The sequence below is a fragment of the Fundulus heteroclitus genome, unplaced genomic scaffold (assembly GCF_011125445.2).
Source record: "Fundulus heteroclitus isolate FHET01 unplaced genomic scaffold, MU-UCD_Fhet_4.1 scaffold_355, whole genome shotgun sequence".
Lineage (NCBI taxonomy): Eukaryota > Metazoa > Chordata > Actinopteri > Cyprinodontiformes > Fundulidae > Fundulus > Fundulus heteroclitus.
The window spans coordinates 13434-32864 of record NW_023396765.1 but is presented as its reverse complement, the minus strand read 5'-3'; the positions used below and the strand labels follow the sequence as shown (position 1 = coordinate 32864).

General features: G+C 42.6%; 1 protein-coding gene across 1 annotated transcript; it reads right to left on the bottom strand.

The window, feature by feature from the left end:
- Positions 1-1164: 1164 nt before the first annotated feature.
- Positions 1165-4157, bottom strand: LOC105924958. Its single transcript, XM_012860725.2, has one exon. The coding sequence runs from the start codon at positions 4127-4129 to the stop codon at positions 2624-2626; it is 1506 nt and encodes a 501-aa protein (XP_012716179.2). The 5' UTR covers positions 4130-4157; the 3' UTR covers positions 1165-2623.
- Between the last annotated feature and the right edge of the window lie 15274 nt (positions 4158-19431).

Here is a 19431-nt window from a genome sequence, read left to right as displayed (position 1 = left end):
ATCACTAATAAAACTGTAATTAAAGTTATGAACATTTACTGGGCAAAATTAACTGAGTTCTACAACAACTGCACTCTAGTCCAGCAAAACGTGACAGTTTCCCTGTTAGGTTCAGTTCCAGGTCTCCTTGGAAATAAAGGTTATTAATCTCAATGGTGACTTTGCTTTTTAATAAAGGTTTAATGAAAACTTCCCCCTCTGCCCTTCTGGCTCACAGCCCCCTATTCCTTCCATTTAATCACCTTCTACTCATATCCCCTGTGTAACTTGCTTCACCTCCTCCTGTCTCCCCTCCTATATATTTTGTCAGCTCAGCCATTTCTAGTTTTCAGGTCCTCCAGCATCAAAATCATCAACACAAAATTTGGATTGAATTAACTTTATTTATGTTGTACCACTTCAGAACATGTCATCTCAAGGCACTTTACTGCATTGACTCAATTGTTTTGTGATAATTAAAAACATCTTCAAAATTAGCATTAATCATGATTATTATATTAAAAATAACTGTTGGGATAGTTTTAGAGATCACCACTTTGATTTAAGAATTGAGAAAAAAAAATACATAAAATCACAAGAAGATTTGTCTGCAATTAAATCAGATTCTCACCAACTAATCATTCAGCACCAAACTCTGCTTCACACTGATTTATATAAAAAATAAAATGTTTACACTGGTAAATATAAACAAAAGAATTATTATATTAATGAAAATATAAGAAAAATATAAACCTTTTTCTGTGAGTACTTTAATCCAAAATAGGGTCAAAAATCAACTCCGAGTACTTCCCTTTTTTCATTGATATATATTAAACATTGTTAAAATGTAAGATGATCTTATGTAATGAAATTTGAAACAATAAATAACACAAAATGGTCCAAGCATTTCCAGCTCCTCAAATATTTTAAACAAACATACAGAATCCATGATTCAATGATCCATGATTGATGTTAACTTGGTTACCAATTTTTTTTTTATTTTGGGACATTTTTAAAAACGCTGGTTGTGAAAAAGTGTTAAATTCACAGAAGATTTCAAATTGTGTCTAAATTCAAAAAAATGTACTACAAACAAAATCTATGTAAAGGATTCATTAAAATAATGTATTGGAAATATGTTTTAAAATCTGAAATATAAGAAAAGCAGTTATTTTCCTGTATGTTAGTAAATCTTAAAGTTACATTAAGTCAAAGCTAAATATAAGTTTGTTGGTTCCCAATAAAAAGAAAGTAAATATAAAAAAAGTCAAAGTTTTATATAAATGAGCCTTTATTACCTTTTATCACCATGTTGTTACCAACCGACTGTTTTTGGGATAGTCTAGGTTCTGGAGGAGCCATGGTCCAAGTGGGTCCAAGCTTGTTTTATGAATGGCATCTGGCATGGTTGGAAGCACTGAACTATCAGATTAAGCCATATACATAGCACAAATTTTAAATTTGCCTTTGTAAAATTGGTTAAAATTGTCAATGAGAGGCTCTTCTAGCACTATTTAACACAATGGCTTGAGTAGTTGTCTTTAAATTGGAAGATTGTGGGTTCGATTCCACCTTCCCCCATCCCATATCAATGTGCACTATATATAGAGTCCTTGCTCTATCCACCTTATTTTTGACGGAAACATGGAGGCAGCGAGTTGACGTTTGTGTGTGCGAGACTTCCGCCCGCTCACTTCCTGTTAGTGTTTAGCTAGCTGAGAAGCGGCTTATGCGGCTACTTCGTCTCAAATTACTCGTCATTATGACTTCGAGGAAGACCGGGATAGTTTGTGCGGTTAGAGGTTGTTATAATAACGCGTGTAAAAGAGAGGTTTACGTGGAGCAGGAGTGTTTTAATCATCGACCGTGTACAAAAGCTGTGGATACGAGGCGCCATGTCCATGTTGATATTTATTAACACCGATCCAACTCTTTCACTGCGGAGGTTCGCTTCGGTAAAGTCGCACAGCAGAGCCGTCCGCACCAAGTGACACAAAACAGGTTAAAATGTCCTCGTACGTTATATGAGGCCACTTCTTTGTATCATCCACTCACTCATGAATAGTTTGAAGCTGTGGCCCTAACCTGCCACTTCGATTGCTCTGCAAGTTTTGACACTGTTGCCGCGACAGTTGATCATTTCAGTCAAACTAATGTTATTTGGCCGAGGGAAGCGCTGAAACGGAAGTGCGGCACACACAAACGGAAGTTGGACCCGTAGTTACTTCCGCGTTCGAAAATAAGGTGGATAAGATCATTCAGATGGAGCCTTTATATACACTACAGGAGCGTAATTTGGTCACTGGGTGGAGGTGTTGAGTCCTAGATTACAGTGTTTTGCCAAATTAGGCAGGAAACTGCCTTTGGTATAAAAATGTTAAAACGTGAAAAAAGAGAAAAAGGTTTTGAAAAACTTTCCCTTTCTGTCTTTTAGTTTAGCAAGAAATCAATAATGACAGAATATATTGCTTAAAAGTATTCTCAGTATCATCATCTCACTTTCATAACCAGTTAGCACTCAGAGTGCTAACTGGTTATGAACCAAATATCATGCTTCACTCAGATGAACAGATTTGAATCAAACACCTTTTTACTTTAACATTCCATAAACATTTTCCTGACTTTCTGCTATTGTCGTCATCTCTTATTTTCTTCTGATATTCAGCCTCTCCAGGACTTTGACCTTTTCTTCATCACCCTTTTCATTCATCTTCTCAATCAGGAGGCTCAGGTCGTCAATAGTGATCATTGAGTCAGCTTTCAAGGCGATCTGCTCCAGTTTGACAATGAGATCGTAGGCCTCATCCAGCAGCATCGACAGCTCTGTTGTCAGTCTGGTCATTTCAGATTTAAGGACATCCAAAGGACCTGATTTTTCCTCACACTTTTCTTTATACATATTATATCTTGCCTTCATGTCCTCCTTGGTCTTCAGAACCATTTTGGTCTTTGTCACATATTTCCAGTCTACTTTAGAATGAGCAGATAGAGTGCACTTGTTGGTACAAACTGTGCAGGAACACCATTGGAAGACCTTACAATCTGCTACAGTCCAGGCGTTTGTGCATCTAACATGACAGTTCTCCTCACAGTTATTACAGATGACGGTTCCTTCGTTATAGATCCCATGCCATCCACTCTTGACTTTTTGTTTGTCTTTGTAGGACACAGTTTCATAATAGGTGAAATCCTTGTTATTCTTCATCTTTTCTTCATTTTCCTCATACTTTTTTGTAAACTCTGTAAGTTCTTTCTTATTCAGCTCAGTCTTCTTGATTCTTTCCTGCAGGTTCTCGATGCAGGCGATTAGATTATCCCGTTTATTCATAACCTCCACAGTTTTCATCAGTGGCTGAGGTTTTATCTTTTTCAGGAAGTCTTTCAAACGATCCATTTCTTCATTTGTAAAGTCCCAGGACAACTTCAAAGCGAGCTGATCTCGCTTTGACGTGTTTCTCTGTTTGTTTTGTTTGTTATTAAACACAAAGTGAACAGGCTGATTCTTCTCATCTTTGGAACATTTAATATCTGCTGCTTTCAGAGCCTGAAGAACATTTTCAGGTGTTTCTCCATCAGAGTGTGTGACCAGAGCGACAATGTTTCTCTCCAGGCCTTTTCCAAACAGAGACATCACTGAATCATAGATATACTTCAGACGGTCACTCAGACGGTTATCAGTCGCTTTCATCACCATACCGACTGCATGAAGTTCATGAACTCCATCTTCTGATTGAAACAATTGACGCAATCTTTGACTGACCAACTTATCTTTTTCTTTACCTCTGGTGTCTCCATATCCAGGTGTGTCGATGATGGTCAGAGAGAACGGCAGAGTTTGATCTTCAAACCCAAAGATCTCGTACACAGTCACATCTGATGTCTGACTTTCTGTCTCACTTCTTTTCTCATCTTCTACAATCTGAAACCAGACTTCATCCTCAAACTTCACTCCCACAGCATAGTTGAACAGAGCATTGATCAGAGTGGACTTTCCTGTCCCTGTTTCACCAACCAGTAAGATGGTTTTATTCAGCTTCATCTGATCTTTTTCACCAACCGTCACTCTGGTCAGAGTTCCTATCATCTCTTTCTTTGGCTTCAGCTGGTAGACTGCAGGAGGTCCTTGATGGATCGGACTGTTGTCTGACATCAAGGCTTTAAAATTAGATGAGTTAACTCCCCTCCTGTAGAAAATAACAAACTTTTATCCATTAAATAAAATCAAACAACTTTACAATTTTAATTAATAGGATAATGGAATAAAATATTATTTATTCAAGTAAAATGTTACATAAAATGTAGTTTATTACACATGTTTGTGTTGTGAAAGCTACTAGGTGGTGCTCTATTGATGAAACATCCAGTCCTATCATCCTCCATAACCAGTATATCTATCTGTGGTCAGGAATGTGTTGACCACAGGTAGATATACTTAATATGTTTAGAACAGTGCAGCACGGATCCTGATGAGAAACTACGACCATATCACTCCCATTCTCCATTGACTACACTGGCTTCCTGTTTCTGCTAGGATTGAACACAAGTCTCCATTCTCACCCACCAATGCATCTATGGAAACGCTCCACCCTACCTAAGAGAACTGCTCCCCCCTCTCACTACACCATGATCTGTCCTCAAAGAAAACCCAAACTTCTGACAAGACAGAAGTTGTAATCTTTGGACCAGAGTCCTCAAAAAATAAAGTTCTTAATCAATCACTCAATCTGGATGGCATTAACTTGGCCTCTGGTAATAAAGTAAAAAATCTTGGTGTTATTTTTGACCAAGACATGTCATTTAAATCCCATATTAAACAGGTTTCCAGAGTTTCCTTTTTTCACATCCGGAATATCGCCAAAATTAAAAACATTCTGTCCAGGAGTGATGCTGAAAAACTAGTCCATGCATTTGTTACTTCAAGGCTGGGCTATTGTAATTCTTTACTATCAGGAAGTCCACAAAATGCAGTTCAAAGCCTTCAGCTGATCCAAAATGCTGCAGCAAGAGTTCTGATGAAAATCAACCAGAGGGATCATATTTCTCCAATTTTAGCTTCCCTTCATTGGCTTCCTGTTAAATCAAGAATAGAATTTAAAATTCTTCTTCTAATGTATAAAGCCCTTAATAATCAAGCTCCATCATATATCAGAGCTCTGATTACCCCGTATGTTCCTAACAGAGCACTTCGCTCTCAGACTGCAGGTCTGCTGGTGGTTCCTAGAGTCTCTAAAAGTAGAATGGGAGGCAGATCCTTTAGCTATCAGGCTCCTCTCCTGTGGAACCAAGTCCCAGTTTTGGTCCGTGAGGCAGACACCCCGTTTACTGTTAAGACTAATCTTAAAACTTTCCTTTGTGACAAAGCTTCTAGTCAGAGTGGCTCATGTTACCCTGAGCTACCTCTATAGTTATGCTGCTATAGGCTTAGGCTGCTGGAGGACATCAGGGTCTATTTCTCTCTCTCTGCTGAGTTCTCCTACTGCTCTCCAATCTGCATTGTTTGTTGTTATTTCAGCTTTTAACTTTTTGTTCTCTGTCATTTTTCTCTTCATAGAAGGTACACCTGGTCTGGCGTTCTGTTAGCTGTGACATCATCAGGGGAGGCAGATCATCCGCTGTTACCATCTAACATAGAAAGTACTCCTGGGTCAATGTGAGCTTCTGTGCTTTCTGTGTCTCTGCTCTGTCTTCTCTAAGCCCCAGTGGGTCGAGGCAGATGAGCGTTCACACTGAGCCTGGTTGTGGTTCTGCTGGAGGTTCTCCTCCCTGTTAAAGGGGAGTTTTCCTCTCCACTGTCGCTTCATGCTTGCTCAGTATGAGGGATTGCTGCAAAGCCATGGACAATGCAGACGACTGTCCACTGTGGCTCTACGCTTCTCCAGGAGTGAATGCTAATAATAGTAATAATAGTAATATCATCTTTATTGTCATTGAAACATACATTACAACGAAATGTGTCCTCTGCTTTTAACCCATCCCCTTGGGGAGCAGTGGGCTGCCATGTGCGGCGCCCGGGGAAGCGTTCTGGGGTTAAGGGTGTTGCTCAGGGACCCAGAGTGCAGGCGCTGGGGATCGAACCGGGTACTTGCATCCTTCTCTGAGTGCAAGCACGCTGCTCTAACCACTAGGCCACGACTCCTAGTACCTTCTCTATTCATGTGAAACTCTTTAAATTTAAACAACAACGAAATATGGATCAACCTTTTCTCTATATAATATCACTTACAGCCACAAGCACGGCTGAGAATCTTCTGGATCATCAGAAGACAGTCTGACTATTATGACACTAAAAAGGAAAAGTTGTTCTGCAAATTAACCTCTCAAATGCATTTCAGAAATCATGGATGTGTACAAACTTACAGAACAAATAAAGAGACTGAGGTAATGTTTGGCCGCATTGATGTCTGTAACATCAGTGTTAACCTGGTTCTTAAAGTCAGGATCTGACACTGACAGCTACTGACCTGAGTGTAAGACTTTATCTTACAATCTTAAGTCTGATGCTCAGTTAAAATCTGTGGTCCTGTCCAGCTTTTTCATACTGAGACAGCTGAATAAATATTTGTATCTATGTTTTAATTACAACGTGCCTAGATTACTGCACTCAACTTTACTTTGGGCTTAACAAAACTGTAGAGGCTTGACTGCAGCTGGTCCAAATGCTGCAGCTCTACTTTTAACTGCTACCAGAGAATTAGACATTTCTCCAGTTTTAGCTGCAGTTTATTGGCTACTGGTTCACATTCGGCTTGATTTTAAAATTCTTTAATTTGTTTTTAAATATCTTCATGGTCCTGCTTTTCTGTACGTGTCAGACCTGCTTTATCTGCACGCTCCCTCGTTTGCTCAGGTCTACAGATCAGTTTTTAGTCATTCAAAAAACAAAGAGTGTAAGGAGGTAAAAACACTTTCTCTGTTGTTGCCCCAAAATTCCTCAATGGAGTCTGTGGCGTCTGTGCAATTGTGGCCAGTGGGGCCCGGCTCCACCAGATCACTATGGAGCTATACAGCCCCACAACATTTGTTTAAATAATGAACATCTGAGATCGCAGTGAGCATGCCCAACACGCTCTGATTAGACAGCTGTGGGGCCTATGGCCAAGCTCAGACTGTCCAATTAGAATACTGGATATACACACGTTATCTTTACGTTCTGCTTCAATCTAGGCTAGGCTAATTTATCTGTGCAGCACATTTCAGTACAAGTCAATGCAAAGTGCTTTACGTGATTAAAACATTGGAAAATAATTGGAATAAAATGTGTGAAAATTTTAACAAAATTTAACAGAATAATGGAAAATAAAAGCAAATAACAATCTAGTGTTGCTTGGCCTTGCTAGATTATTAAAGGATTTTTGTGAATCTTTTCTGTTCAATAAATTAACAATATGAGTCTTTACTTGTAATTTTATGCACAAAAATTAAATTACATTTAGTTTATATAAATATCCATGAGGACATAGCACATTTTGTTTGCTCTTTAACAGTCAAGCTGTTCCCACATGTTTGGAAGGTAATCTGTTAGTATTCCCATTGTCTTTAGTGAGTTACCTTCATCTACGATTTGTGCCCCACTATGTCTACTGAGAGCGTAGTGGGCATGCGACATCCACAGCGACATCTGGCCACACTGGCCCCAAATGCAGAGACAACAGTTTATTTGAAATTATCCGGCAGTTGAATCTCGAGCCTGCTAATTTATGATCCTTCCTTTTGTCAGGGTTCTCTGTGTTTTGGCTGCTCTAACTCTACTCCTCAGGTGTGTCTAGTTGGCTGAGGAGGCGTGGTCCACACCTGCAGCTCGTTGCAGGCGGCTTCCTCTGGCGTCTTAAGCAGAGCGCTGACAGATGGAAGACGCCGGAGCCTTAACCAGTCGTGGTACGACGTGGCCTCAGTCCCAACTCTCGGAGACCAGCTTGTGAGTTTTTTTGTTACTCTTCATTTTTGGATTAATTTTTGAACCTCTCTGTTGCTTCAGATTTTGGTGCTTGGATGCACTCACCTGTCTTGACGTCTCGTCCGAAGAAACAGACCAGCGGAACCTGCCTGCTCAGATTTTGCTCTGGCGCTCCCCTCATACTTCCTGGAAGTTACCCAGCGAGGCCTGAGATCCCCTCTCCCGGGTTCTGTTGGTTCTGTGTTCACTCTGGTCAATCCATCTGTCAACCGTTGCCGATGAGGCTCGCTCAGGATTCCTCGGCAGCTACATCAGCCGCCCTCAGCCACTAGCCGCCTATCTCCAGCAGAGTAGTATCATAGAGTTCTCCTGACGCTACTTCTTCCCGGTTAGGTCCGCCCAGCCTAATGGTAAGCAGCGCTACTTCTAGCAATTCTCCGGGTTCTTCCTTCAGAGTACTCACTCACTCTCTCTTGCAGACTTTCCAGCCGTGACGTTCTGACCCAGCCGATTCACCTGTAGTTCCGTCCGTAGACCTGCCTTTTTTCCAAATAAAATATCTTAAAACTGTGCATTGCCTCCCGTTCGTATCTGCATGTGGACTCGTCACCTGAAAACCATGACAGAAGAAGGCTCCGGCCACCAAAGTCCAGCGGATACGTTCGGGCGGCAGATAGCCGCACAGCAGGAACAGATGCAGTCGTTAGGTTTTGCCGTCAACTCTACTCAGGAACAGCTTCAGAGATTAGCCGCTCAGGTTACCCAGCTTGTGGACACTGTCACTTCCGCGATGACGTCGCCTGTCACTCAAGATCTCGTGACCCCGCCTTCCGACGCTCAGAGCATGGAGAATCTGATTTGGACTCCACCACTTGAGGGCGCGTCACCTTGTCCGGAGAAATTCTCCGGTGACAGTGGGAGTTGCGGTGGTTTTCTATTCCAGTGTAAACTGGTGTTTAACCGTTCCCCTCAGACATTCGCCTCTGATGAGGTAAGAATATCTTACGTCTTACGTCTACTAACGGGCAAGGCTCTTAGGTGGGCCGAGGCTCGATTCCCTGATTGTCAGTCGTTTGGAATTACTTTTCAGGACTTCGTTGCTGAATTTAAAACAATTTTCTCACCTGAGTTAGATTCGGCACAACAGTCTCGTCATCTCCTCACTTTGAAACAGCGCGGTCGACGCGTATCTGATTTTTCTGTGGAGTTTCGCACGTTTGCCGCTGCTGCGGGTTGGCAGCCGAGGCCGTTAAAGGCAGTATTTTTTCAGGCTCTTGATGAGTCGTTAAAGGATGAGTTAGCCCGGGTTGAGGAACCTGAGGATTTTGAGGAGTTTGTAGCATTAGCTATCCGTTTGGATTCTCGATTACACAGCCGAACCCGCTTTAGATCAAACCAGGCTTTGCAATCATCCACCTCTTCGACACTTATTCAAAGGGAATCCCGTTCCAGTACACCGCCTCCTGAACCCATGCAGTTGGGGCAGGTTGGTCTTTCCAATAAGGAACGTCAGCAGCGTTTCTCGGGAAACTTGTGTCTTTATTGTGGAGGTGAGGGTCATTACCTCAGAGATTGTCCTGTTCGGCCAAAAGACCGAGTCCGCCGCTCATAACGGGGGGAACGGTGGACAGGTTGGGATCTATTCCCCGGGTAGCTGTTAAGGCGTCATCTGTTTCTCGTTTATGTTTGCCAGTTACTTTAATGTTCGACCAGGATAGTTTTGATGTTTCGGCTCTAGTAGATTCAGGCTCTGATTTTAATCTCATAGACCAAGCTGTAGTGGACCAGCTTCGAGTGCCTGTCGATCCTTTACCCGAGCCTCTCCAGGTCTCGTCTTTAGATGGACAGAGGTTGACTCTGATCACCCATCGCACCCGACCACTCGTAGTGATAGTTTCCGGTAACCATCGGGAACAGCTTTCATTCTTTGTCTTCCCGGTTAAGCGTTCACCCGTGGTTTTGGGGTTAGCCTGGTTAAAGGTCCATAACCCGCAGTTTAACTGGGCTGAGTCCCGACTGGAATCATGGTCTCCAACTTGTCATTCCCGTTGCTTACAGTCCGCTCGGCCCGTAGCCGTTTCCTCTACTTCCTTGACAGATTCCGGAGACATGATTGACCTCTCTCGCGTTCCAGAGGAATATCATGACTTACGGCAGGTGTTTAGTAAGACTCAGGCTTGTTCACTTCCCCCACATCGACCTTACGACTGCGCGATTGACTTGTTGCCTGGGGCCCCACTACCGGTGAGTCGGCTCTATAACATCTCTAGGTCAGAACGTCAGTCGCTCGAGAAGTACATAGGGAAGTCTCTGGCTACAGGGTTAATTCGTCCTTCTTCCTCCCCATTAGGCGCCGGATTCTTTTTTGTTGGCAAGAAGGACGGGACCCTTCGACCCTGTATTGATTATTGAGGGCTAAACCAAATAACCGTGAAGAATAAGTACCCGCTTCCTCTATTATCTTCAGCCCTCGAGCCAGTCCAGAATGCCAAGATCTTTACTAAGCTTGATCTGCGCAACGCTTATCATTTGGTTCGGGTGAGACAGGGGGATGGGTGGAAGACGGCTTTTAAGACTCCGTTAGGTCACTTCGAGTACCTAGTCATGCCCTTTGGTTTGTGTAATGCCCCGGCAGTTTTTCAGGCATTGGTTAATGATGTCCTGCGGGACTTTCTGAATGTTTTTGTTTTTGTCTATTTAGATGACATCCTGATTTACTCTCGTGACCTAGAACAACACAAGCAACATGTGGGACTTGTTCTCCAGCGATTACTAGAGAATCGCTTGTTTGTAAAAGCCGAGAAGTGTGACTTCCACCAGACTTCAGTTTCGTTCCTAGGTCTTGTTTTAGAAGGCGGTCAAGTGAGGTCAGACCCAGAGAAGATAAGGGCGGTAACGGAGTGGCCGGTTCCTGAGTCACGTAAACAGCTCCAACGTTTCCTAGGTTTCGCTAATTTCTATAGGCGTTTTATCAGGAACTATAGCCAGATAGCCTCCCCGTTACATGCTCTTACCTCCACCAAGGTCCCATTCATCTGGAGTCCTGAGGCAGATGAGGCATTTAATCAACTTAAGTGAGTCAGCCCGTAGACTCAACTCAAGACAAGCCCGTTGGTCTTTGTTTTTCTCTCGTTTTAACCTCACCATAACCTACAGACCGGGCTCCAGAAACGTCAAGCCAGATGCTCTATCTCGTCAATTTGCCCCGTTCGAACAAGAGAAGGAGCCGGAACTTATTCTTCCTCCCACATGTACTGTTGGTGGTCTGCATTGGGATCTGGAGGACAGGATCAACCAGGCCCAACTATTAGATCCGGATCCTGGAACGGGTCCACCTGGACTAAAGTATGTTCCCCAGTCTGTTCGCCCTGAGGTTTTACGCTGGTGTCACGATGCTAAGTTTTCTGCCCATCCGGGTATTTATAGAACCCAGTCTCAGGTGTCCCGGCGATTCTGGTGGCCGTCATGGACCAGAGATGTCAGAGACTATGTTCTAGCCTGTCCTGTCTGCACCCAGAATAAGTCTTCTAACCAGCCACCTTCTGGGTTGCTGAATCCTCTTCCTATACCCAAACGTCCATGGTCCCACATTGCCATCGATTTTGTTACTGGACTCCCTGTATCCCAAGGGATGTCAACTATTTTGACAGTAGTTGACCGTTTTTCAAAGTCATGTCATCTTATTCCCATCCGTAAGCTCCCTAACGCCTTCCAGACAGCCCAACTCCTCATAAAACATGTTTTTAAGCTCCACGGTATTCCTGTTGACATTCTTTCTGACCGGGGTCCCCAGTTTATCTCACAGGTCTGGCGGCACTTTTGCTCTGCTCTGGGTGCTTGTTACACACTCACCTCCGGATACCATCCTCAAACCAATGGCCAAACGGAACGAATGAACCAACAATTAGAGACCACCCTCCGCTGCCTCACGTCATCTTCACCTACAGACTGGAACAAGTTTTTGCCTTGGGTAGAGTATGCCTTGAACTCACACATCACCTCAGCCACGGGACGTTCACCTTTTGAAGTAGCCTTAGGATATCAACCTCCACTCCTACCCACAGACGAACTCAGGAAGCTTGCTCCCCGGTTCACTGGCCCTTATGAAATAGAGACAGTTCTTAACCCGACCACCGTCCGCCTACGTCTACCTCCTCACTCTCGAGTACATCCTACATTCCATGTATCCCAGATTAAGCCTGTTTTGGACTGTGATTCGTACCCTCCTTCCGGACCCCCTCCACCCTCCCAGGACAGTCAGAACCCTCGCGTCGTCAGGGTTGTGGATGCCCGTCGACGAGGTAAGGGTCACCAATACCTCGTCGATTGGGAGGGTCGCAGCTCTGGGGATCGCTCATGGGTGTCTGCAGCTACCATCGCGAATAAGGATTTGATTTTGGATTTCTGGTCTACTCAGCCCAGCACTTCTTCGTCTGGGCCGCCAGGAGGCGGCAGTTGAGGGGGGGTAGTGTCAGGGTTCTCTGTGTCTTGCTGCTCTAACTCTACTCCTCAGGTGTGTCTAGTTGGCTGAGGAGGCGTGGTCCACACCTGCAGCTCGTTGCAGGCGGCTTCCTCTGGCGTCTTAAGCAGAGCGCTGACAGATGGAAGACGCCGGAGCCTTAACCAGTCGTGGTACGACGTGGCCTCAGTCCCAACTCTCGGAGACCAGCTTGTGAGTTTTTTTGTTACTCTTCATTTTTGGATTAATTTTTGAACCTCTCTGTTGCTTCAGATTTTGGTGCTTGGATGCACTCACCTGTCTTGACGTCTCGTCCGAAGAAACAGACCAGCGGAACCTGCCTGCTCAGATTTTGCTCTGGCGCTCCCCTCATACTTCCTGGAAGTTACCCAGCGAGGCCTGAGATCCCCTCTCCCGGGTTCTGTTGGTTCTGTGTTCACTCTGGTCAATCCATCTGTCAACCGTTGCCGATGAGGCTCGCTCAGGATTCCTCGCCAGTTACATCAGCCGCCCTCAGCCACTAGCCGCCTATCTCCAGCAGAGTAGTATCATAGAGTTCTCCTGACGCTACTTCTTCCCGGTTAGGTCCGCCCAGCCTAATGGTAAGCAGCGCTACTTCTAGCAATTCTCCGGGTTCTTCCTTCAGAGTACTCACTCACTCTCTCTTGCAGACTTTCCAGCCGTGACGTTCTGACCCAGCCGATTCACCTGTAGTTCCGTCCGTAGACCTGCCTGTTTTCCAAATAAAATATCTTAAAACTGTGCATTGCCTCCCGTTCGTATCTGCATGTGGACTCGTCACCTGAAAATCATGACACCTTTGTTTCGCAATTTCCCCCCTGCTGTTTAACATGTGGTAGTTTTATGACCATTCAAACAGTTAGCCAGGAACCAAGCCTGCATTTGTTGCTATGAGTCCCCCGCTGCATGCTAACGACTGCTGGTTCTAACATCTACTGCATAATTATTATGTGAATATTCTTTTCATGCTTCCTACGCTTGAAATTTATCTAAATCTTTTGAAAATCTACACAAACTGCTGATGTTGACTGTCCGTGATTCATACATTATTACTATTCAAATGTCGCCATGATGGAACTGATCCAAAGCTTTGATCGTTTCCTTCATTTTCTAAAATTGATTAAAATTGATCATTTTTTAGTTGTTCCTTAGTTAAATGATTTAATTTGTATTTGCCTTTTATCATTAACGTTTTCTTTATTAGTTAGGTATGGTCTAGTTTGCTGAAAAATTTGTTGGCTTGCGTAGTTAAGTTATATCAGGAAGTTATTTGGTTTAATAAACTTTCACATAGATGAATAGACAAATTTATGTTTATTTTATATGGAAGTGATTTGCTACTCGGACGCTCTTTTCTCTGCTCCCTGCTTGCTTGCATTTTCCTCCCCTTTTTATCTCCTTTTTATCTCTTAACCAAAATTACAGAAAGTTGGATTTAGTTATTTTATTTTATTTAATTTCTGTGATTTATTTTTGAGTTTGATTTTTTCCCCGTGTGGACTCTTTTAGTTTTCAGCTAATCCACACAAGATGCCTCTTTACAACAGCCCAGAGGAGGCAGTTCTCAGGAAAAATGCTCCTATGGAAAGACTTCAACATGAAGCGGATATGAAGGAGAACCACCCGATTCAAAGGATGCCTACCTTCACCACAATGGACTTTGACAAGCTTTTACAGAAGATAGCTGTTATGGAACTGAAAATCTGTCGACTCGAAGTGAATTATGATGTAAACGCCACGCATGGAAATGAAACAACCCTGCCTGTGATTCTGAATGGTGACCACCAGCCCAGCGACTCGGCGAACAAACAGTCCACGGAGGAAAATGAGAATCCCTGGATCACTCTGGGTGCAAGACCAAAGGATAAACGAACCCCGCACCCAGACAAAGAAAACTGGCCGAGACTACAGAGAGATGTCCCAGGACAAGTGAAACAACAACGGGCTGTTCTCAAAACAAATGATAGGAGTAAACCTGCTGGAAATGCAGGAATTCCATTACGAAACAGATTCGCTCCGCTCCAAAATGTGACCAGGGAGGATCACGACAACAATCAGAGGTATGTCAACGATTTTCGTTCTAAGACATCACAGAAAAGACATGCCACAGGGCCAAGGACCCTGATATTATGCAATGGATCTGTAAGGGGGATTAAACATTTCTGTAACAAGAAAAACACAGAGGTGTTGATTTATAACCCTTCGAACTTTGGCCTGGTGTCTGAAATATCAGACAACCTTCAGAGGATCTTGAAAGAACGCCCGACCTTGGAAAAACTCATAATACAAGCTGAAGCCCTGGGCGACATCACCCGGATAAGAAAATCAGAAGTATTGAAAGAGGATTACATTCGTTTGTTGAACCTAGTTCATGGCCTTAATGTCAAGGTGTTTCTTAGCGGCCCTCACTCGCCCGTTTACTGTGGAGATGAGATTTTTTCCAGAATTCTGATGTTAAACAAATGGCTGGAAAAAACATGCAAACAAACAACTGTAACCTTCATAGACAACTTTAACATCTTCTGGGAAAGAAGACATCTGTTCAACAGAGATGGCTTCTCTCTAAATAGGTCAGGTGCAAAACGGCTGATTTCAAACATCTTCTATTCTGTGAACCATACGCCATCAGCTTTGTCCCAAAACAATGTACATCCAGTGCCTAAACAAAAGATAAGCCCATTGCAGCCCGAACAAGCCAAGATAAACATGGCCAGAAAGATGACACAGAAAGAGGCTTTCTCAGAGCTACAGGAGGATTCATCCCAGATCTCAGCAGGACAACGAGAGGACCAAGAAAATCCATCGTCACGAACACCGGTCCGGACTACACCCGCCTCGCCTTCCTCTCCACAAAGCCCAGAGGTTCCTTTTCTGGAATTTTCTCCCAACATGAACAAAGTATTTAAGATTGGCCTACAGATGACATCCTCTCCATATAGCCACAGCTCTGTGACTAAACCAGCATCTTCCAAAGGCCGCAGAGCCCCAGATCCTCCTCTACGTATCACGGAACATGCCTGTCCTCAAGACCTTCAGATTACTTCGCTGTGATACACAGCGGGCCCTCGCTGCACGTTTATCAGACAAGACAGTTTCGAGAATCAGCTTGGGTCTTTTCCCGGGAATTACGGAATATCTGTGATGATTCGTGGCAGAAAAAAGAAAAACAAAAGGATAAACAGGAACAAATACTTGAAAGTCATTAACTGTCAGATGCAACCTGCCACAGAGACATCATCAACCACCAAATCATATAAACTAGGTTTATTAAACATTAGATCTCTGTCAGGAAAATCCCTTTTAATTAATGACTTTATTATTGACAACAATCTTGATGTTATGTTTTTAACAGAAACATGGTTACATGAATCTAATGAAGAAGTAATACTGCTGGAGTCAACACCTCCAAACTACAATTTCCTTTGTGAGAGCAGACAGCAAAGGAAAGGTGGAGGAGTAGCAACATTGTTTAATGATTCACTAAAGTGTAAAAAGGTGTTTTTGGGAAAATTTGACTCTTTTGAACATTTGGCTCTCAAGGTAAAGAGCCCGGTACGAACTATGTTTCTGAATGTTTACAGGCCTCCTAAGTCCACATCAAACTTTTTTAAGGATTTTAGTGACCTCTTGTCTGTGATATGTGTTGATTATGACTGTTTAATTATTGTGGGAGACTTCAACTTTCACGTTGACAACCCTGAAGACAGAAGTGCAAAAGAACTGTGTGACACACTTAGAAACTTTGGTTTAACTCAGAATGTTAAACAGCCAACACACAAGCAGGGGCATATTTTAGACTTAATCATCACTAAAGGTCTAAACATTTCACAGGTCAATGTAACTGATGTTGCCTTATCCGATCACTTCTCCGTTACCTTTGAATGTATCATTACCAGTGACTCATTTAGCCAAAGGGACATCGTAAGAAAACGCACCTTTAAGGACAATGCCACTGAAACTTTTATTCAAGCTTACTCTACTACTTCAACCTTGGGCTGCAACTCAGTAGATGAGCTAGTAGATAACTTTCAGTCTAAAGTCTCAGACATCATTGACTGCATTGCTCCAGTTAAAGTGAAAGTTGTTTCCGGGAAGAAAAAATCTCCTTGGAGAAATGCTCCATCAGTTAGAAGTGAAAAGAGGGAATGTCGAAAAGCTGAACGCAGGTGGAGAAAGAATAGACTCCTGGTTCACTATGACATCTATAAAGAGAGACTTAACAGATATAACTTACAATTGAAAAATGCAAGAGAATCTTTCTTCTCTGAGATCATTAAGAAAAACATTAATAATGCTCGTGTCTTATTTTCCACAGTCGTCAGGTTAACAAATCCTCCTGTGTCCGTGGCTTCAGAACTCCACTCCACCAGGGCCTGCAATGAATTTGCTAACTTCTTTACTGAAAAAATCCAAAAGATTAGAGGATCTGTTAGTACATCCATACTAAGTTCAGTACCAACGTTGTCTCCTACCAGAATTGATTTTGACCAAATGTCCCAATTCAGCCAAATAAACTCCAAAAGCTTAGAGCAGATAATTCAGCAGTTAAGTTCCTCCTCAAGCTGCCTTGATGTTCTCCCCGCAGCTTTCTTTAAAAAAGTTTTACCTGTCATAGCGTCTGATTTGACTCAGATAATAAACGCGTCCCTTCTGTCAGGTGTTTTCCCCCAGTCCATAAAAACAGCAATTATCAAACCACTGCTGAAAAAGAATAATTTAGACAAACTTCTACTCCAGAACTACAGGCCCATCTCAAACCTCCCCTTTATCAGTAAGATCATTGAAAAAGTTGTATTTCAACAATTAAACACCTTCTTAACTACGACCAGCCGCTTTGATGTTTTCCAGTCAGGTTTCCGTGCTCACCACAGTACAGAGACCGCCCTTATCAAAGTGTTTAATGACATCCATATAAATACAGACTGTGGAAGAACCACCGTGCTGGTTCTATTGGACCTCAGTGCAGCATTTGATACTGTTGATCACTCCATCCTGTTAGAACGCCTGGAGAACTGGATCGGCCTTTCTGGTACAGCTCTCCACTGGTTTAAATCTTACTTAAAGGACAAGGACTTTTTTGTATCAGTAGGTAACTTTACATCAGAGATGACAAAAATCACATGTGGGGTTCCCCAAGGGTCCATCCTGGGTCCCCTCCTTTTCAATATCTACATGCTCCCTCTAGCTCAGATAATAAAAAATTACAACATCAGCTACCATAACTATGCAGACGACACACAGCTTTACATCACCATGTCACCAGGTGACTATGAACCAATTCAGGCACTGAGTAAATGCCTAGAAGAAATCAATACGTGGATGTGCCAAAATTTTCTCCAATTGAATAAAAACAAAACTGAAGTAATAATATTTGGACCAATAGAGGAAAGATCAAAAGTTAGCACACAGCTTCAGTCGCTTCAGCTAAAAACCACCAATCAGGCCCGAAATCTGGGAGTAGTGATGGACTCAGACCTGAACCTTCAAAAGCATCTAAAGACAATTACAAGGTTGGCTTTCTATCACCTGAAGAACATTTCTAGGATTAAAGGACTGATGTCTCAGCAGGATCTGGAAAAACTAATCCATGCGTTTATATTTAGTAGAATTGATTACTGCAACGGTGTTTTCACAGGACTTCCTAAAAAGTGGGTCAGACAGCTGCAGCTGATCCAGAACGCTGCTGCCCGCGTCCTCACTAAGACTAAGAAAGTAGAGCACATAACCCCAGTTCTAAAGTCCTTACACTGGCTCCCTGTATCTCAGAGAATAGACTTTAAAATACTTCTGTTAGTCTATAAATCCTTAAATGGCTTAGCACCTAAATACATCACAGACTTGTTATCAGTGTATACACCCTCCAGACCACTAAGGTCTTTTGGCTCCAGCCTACTCCACATACCTAGAACCAGAACTAAACATGGAGAAGCAGCATTTAGTTCCTATGCCCCGTTTATCTGGAACAAACTTCCAGAAAACTGTAAAAGTGCGGAAAGCCTGAGTTCTTTTAAATCAAGATTAAAAACACATCTGTTTAAAATTGCCTTTGACTGTTCTAGTTAAACAGTTTTACTGTTTTTAATGTTCTTTTTTGTTACTACATTCTATCCCTACTTGCTTTTATTCTATTTTCTATCTACATTTTATTATTTTGGTATATCTTAATCATGTAAAGCACTTTGTATTGTCTTGTACTGAATTGTGCTATATAAATAAATTTGCCTTGCCTTGCCTTGCCTTGCAAAGGCTAGTGCTCGATCAATTCTCTTTAGATTAACTGTTGATAACAATTGCATTTATTGTAATTTAGTTAATAGTTAGGCTGTCAAACAATGACATTTTTTATTGTGATTAATCACATGATGTTTGACTCGAGAGTAATCACAAATTAATCGCATATTTTATCTTTTACTTCTGAGAATGTAAAAGCCTATTTGGTATTTTAATATGCAGTAAATGATACTAATAAATATATAAATATATTTAATTAACTCCAGGGCACTTTCATATGTGATTTAGCCTTAGTTTGTCAAATACAGAGACAACAATTTAATAAGCATTAGTATAAGCAAAGTAAGGTATATGGGTTGGGTTTTTGGAATGTTATCAGCGTGTAAAAACTCATCTTCACAACCAATCTCTGCTTAAAATAGTGATCTGCGCCGCCTAATCTACTTTCAGCAGTTTTCACCGGTCATTGCAGCCATAAACTGCAGAAAATACAGACATAGTTGCTCTCTCTGCCTTTATGTTCCTATGTCAGTCTAGAGGAGGATGTGCTGCAGCGCAATAAGGCGGGGGGATATTTTAGCTGGCTATACTTAAAGTGTCTGTAGCATAAGCAGGGCTCTCTATAACTCCTGCTCATCGTTGCTTATTTTAGAGCACACATAATCAATTCACTTTCAGAAACAAAAGTCTTGGGAGTTGTGGATGAGTGGTTAGAGCAGTGTGCTTGCACTCAGAGAAGGATGCAAGTACCCGGTTTGATCCCCAGCGCCTGCACTCTGGGTCCCTGAGCAAGACCCTTAACCCCACATTGCTCCCTGGGCGCCGCACATTGGCAGCCCACTGCTCC

Excerpts from the sequence above, each read along its gene's own strand:
- LOC105924958 (XM_012860725.2), bottom strand. The coding sequence starts at position 4,129 with ATGTCAGACAACAGTCCGATCCATCAAGGACCTCCTGCAGTCTACCAG.